Raw genomic sequence first — 3,245 nt, 5'->3', positions numbered from 1 at the left:
TCTTCTTCCGCTCCGATCTTTCTCTCTCTCTCTCTCTCTCTCTCTCTCTCTCTCTCTCTCTCTCTCTCTCTCTCCCTCCTCCTCTCTCCCTCTCTCTCTCTCTCTCTCTCTCTCTCTCTCTCTCTCTCTCCTATTTTGCAGTCGTACATCACCTCACACCTACAGCTTTCTTTCCTAGTCGACAACGCGTGCTGTTGTATGATAAATAGCCTGCACTGCCGCGAACCGAGAGAGAAAGCATGGGACCGGTTTCTCCCGGTTTCTCTCGCACAGGGGGGGGGGGACTGTTTACCTGTGCATCCTCTCTACCTGTCAGTAGGTACGAACCACACACGCGAACACGAACAACATCGAACAACATCGCTACACCTACCTACACACAGGCACTTGGAATGTGTCAATATAGTAAAATCAGGAGTGAATCATAATCTATTTTAATTAATCTATTGTAATTATCTAATGAATAGATAATCGATTATTATTCACTCCCGGTAAAATGGCCTAGGCGAATCTCCTAGGCCTAGGCGAAAGAAAGTAGGGAAACATTATGACTTTGGTAGTAAATACATTTCGTGTTTATTTACCATATCTTTTTATTGAAACGTTCCAAGTGCCTGTGCACGCACGTACATATCCTCAAACCGAACACCGATACAGGTGTTAGTCCGACCAGCGGCAACAGCTGATGGCCGAATAAGACACATATACTGCATCCCTGCGAGAGAGCAAACATAATATAGAGGGCGCCCCGCGTGCAATCGCGATCTCCTACTCACAAGCAAGTCAAAGTAGGCCAGCTCCCCCTTGATGTAGTTTTCAATCCCCATGAATCACGCGTGGCCGACGATTGAGACGCCGCTGCTAGAGACAGCTGAGACGCTGCGAGACAGCGGAGACGAGGCGCTGAGATGCTGCGAGACGCGCGTGAGACACGCGCGAGACACCGCTGGCACGGCGCGAGTCACTGACGAGACGCTGCCGCCGAGACGGCAGAGCGATGCATGGGCGACGACGACACGACTCGAGACACCGGCGAGACGTTGCGAAGGCTGGGACACGTTACGGCTTGCGTTGACGTCTCGTCCGAGTCATGTTCGCGATGACGTCGCCGGGTCGGAGTGGGTCGGCGGAGCATGAGGCGCGAGCGAAAGTCTCGCTCGTTATAAACTGCACAGCTGCTGCCAAATATGAACTCCTCCACCGATGATGGCTTCCTCTCTCTCTCTCCGTCTCTCTCTGTCTCTCTCTCTCTCTCTCTCTCTCTCACTCTCCGTCTCTCTCTGTCTCTCTCTCTCCTTCTCTCTCTCTCTCTCTGTCTCTCACTCTCCGTCTCTCTCTGTCTCTCTCTCGCCTTCTCTCTCTCTCTCTCTGTCTCTCACTCTCCGTCTCTCTCTGTCTCTCTTTCCTCGGCTGCTTCTCTACGCTTACTGCTGGCTGGCGTGGCCGGGGCTGCCAGCATCACCCGGCGTTCCGTAACACGCTCGTCGTTCCTACGTCTTTCCTCGGCTGCTTCTCTACGCTTACTGCTGGCTGGCGTGGCCGGGGCTGCCAGCATCACCCGGCGTTCCGTAACACGCTCGTCGTTCCTACGTCATCGCAGCAGCTCGCGCTTCTCAGCTGCAGTGCGCAGCAACAACAAAACACACCTCCGCGCGCCGACCAATAGCAGGGCCGCGCAGTGTAGACAACCACCGCGCGCCTCGCACCGCTGCGCCGCCGGTGACGAACGCGACGCGCGGGACAATCTACAGCACGGGCCGCGTTTGTTTTTATTATGGACGCCGATCCCCAGATGTGTGAGCCGTTCGCACTGTAGTCTCAGCTTAGGAATTTCTAATCAAGCAGAATCTTGCTCCTTCTACGATAGTAATTACTCTGCCATTGTTTCGCAGACGAAATCTGTTATAATCTACGCCGTATAACGTAAATACGTTAGAAACACACCACTATGCTGCGTGACATTAGCCAAAAAACACCCAGTAAATAAAATGCAAACTCGAATCCACCCTTCAGAGTTTGCTTGCTGCGATTTTAAAGGGCATTCCAAGGGCAGCGGCAGCTCGTGTGCGAGTAAATTTTTCCACGGTCATCTCAAGGGTAAATCACACTGCTAATCATCTTCCGCAACAACAGAATCGTAGTACTCGCTGCATGCGGATCACATTGGTGAGCTACACAAGGTGACATACGCAGCTTATAAAAGCAGCTCACTATATCCTGCGCCATTGCTGAGGAGGGGAACGGGGGGGGGGGTACATTCCCACTTTCCCAGCAAAAAACACCCCATATCCCAGTAAAATAAAATCCCAATTCCCAGTTCCCAGGCAATTATGTGAAACCGCTTCGTGAAACCGGCCCCTGGGGTCTACATAAATCTAATTAGCGCAAAATAAATATAAAAAAAATTTAAAAAAAAACTAAATAAAAATATTAGCTCAAAAATTGAAATCCCGACGAATTGACACAATTTTCCCAGATCCCAGACAATTTTAGAGGGTCTTTCCCACGTTCCGATGGACTTCTGTTCCCGAATCACGGAAAATTTATCTGACATTTCCCAGTTCCCAGCTAATTAAAATGGCCAATCCCGCGTCCCGAAAATACCCGTTCCCCTTCTCATTGCTTATAATTATCGTTTACAATATTAAAAAATTAGAGCACAATTTTTTACTCTAGGAACCCCGGTGCACGGGCGGCATACGCACAACCGTTTAAGTAACTGTCGTACAGTGGTTCGAAACGCTCATCACTCCCTCTCTAATTCTCTCTCTCCCTTCCTCCCTGCCTTTTTCCGCCACCCAATTATCTATCTCTATCTCAACCTAGCTCTCTCACTTTCCTTTTCCATTTTTCTTCCTTTGCTGTATTTCCCTTCAGTCTTCTTCCGTCCCTCTCGCTATATTATTTATCCCGCCTCTCGCACCCTCGTCCTACCACGCGTTCTCTTATGTCATCAAGAGCTATTATACAATAATATATATTATTAGTTCTTGATGTATAATAGATATTATATATTGCATATATATATATATATATATATTATATATTATATATTGTATATATTGCGTATTTGGCATCTTGCACGCTCGCCCTACCACATGCACGCTCTCTCATTACACCTTTACTTACCCGGCGACATAGGACACCTACGTAAATTGTCATGAGCTATTTCTATCCGAGGAGAATGTGCTTCTCTCTCTCTCTCTCTCTCTCTCTCTCTCTCTCTCTCTCTCTATCTCTATCTC

General features: G+C 48.8%; 1 protein-coding gene across 6 annotated transcripts in view; it reads right to left on the bottom strand.

Moving 5' to 3' along the window:
• LOC106813215 (transcription factor E3-like) overlaps positions 1-3,245 on the bottom strand; it is a 52,927-nt gene that overhangs the window by 20,074 nt on the left and 29,608 nt on the right. Inside the window, exon 1 of one of the 6 annotated variants that reach the window (XM_014817291.1) lies at positions 777-1,235. The exons of the other annotated variants lie outside the window; for them this stretch is intronic. Within the exon in view, the coding sequence (XP_014672777.1) occupies positions 777-827 (51 nt within the window). The 5' untranslated portion in view covers positions 828-1,235. Of the gene's footprint in view, positions 1-776; positions 1,236-3,245 lie in introns of those variants that run through there. 6 annotated transcript variants of the gene reach the window in all.

This window comes from Priapulus caudatus, unplaced genomic scaffold (genome assembly GCF_000485595.1).
Source record: "Priapulus caudatus unplaced genomic scaffold, Priapulus_caudatus-5.0.1 Scaffold740, whole genome shotgun sequence".
Classification (NCBI taxonomy): Eukaryota; Metazoa; Priapulida; class Priapulimorpha; order Priapulimorphida; family Priapulidae; genus Priapulus; species Priapulus caudatus.
Note: the sequence above shows the minus strand (reverse complement) of the source record. Positions and strands in the feature narration are given on the sequence as shown.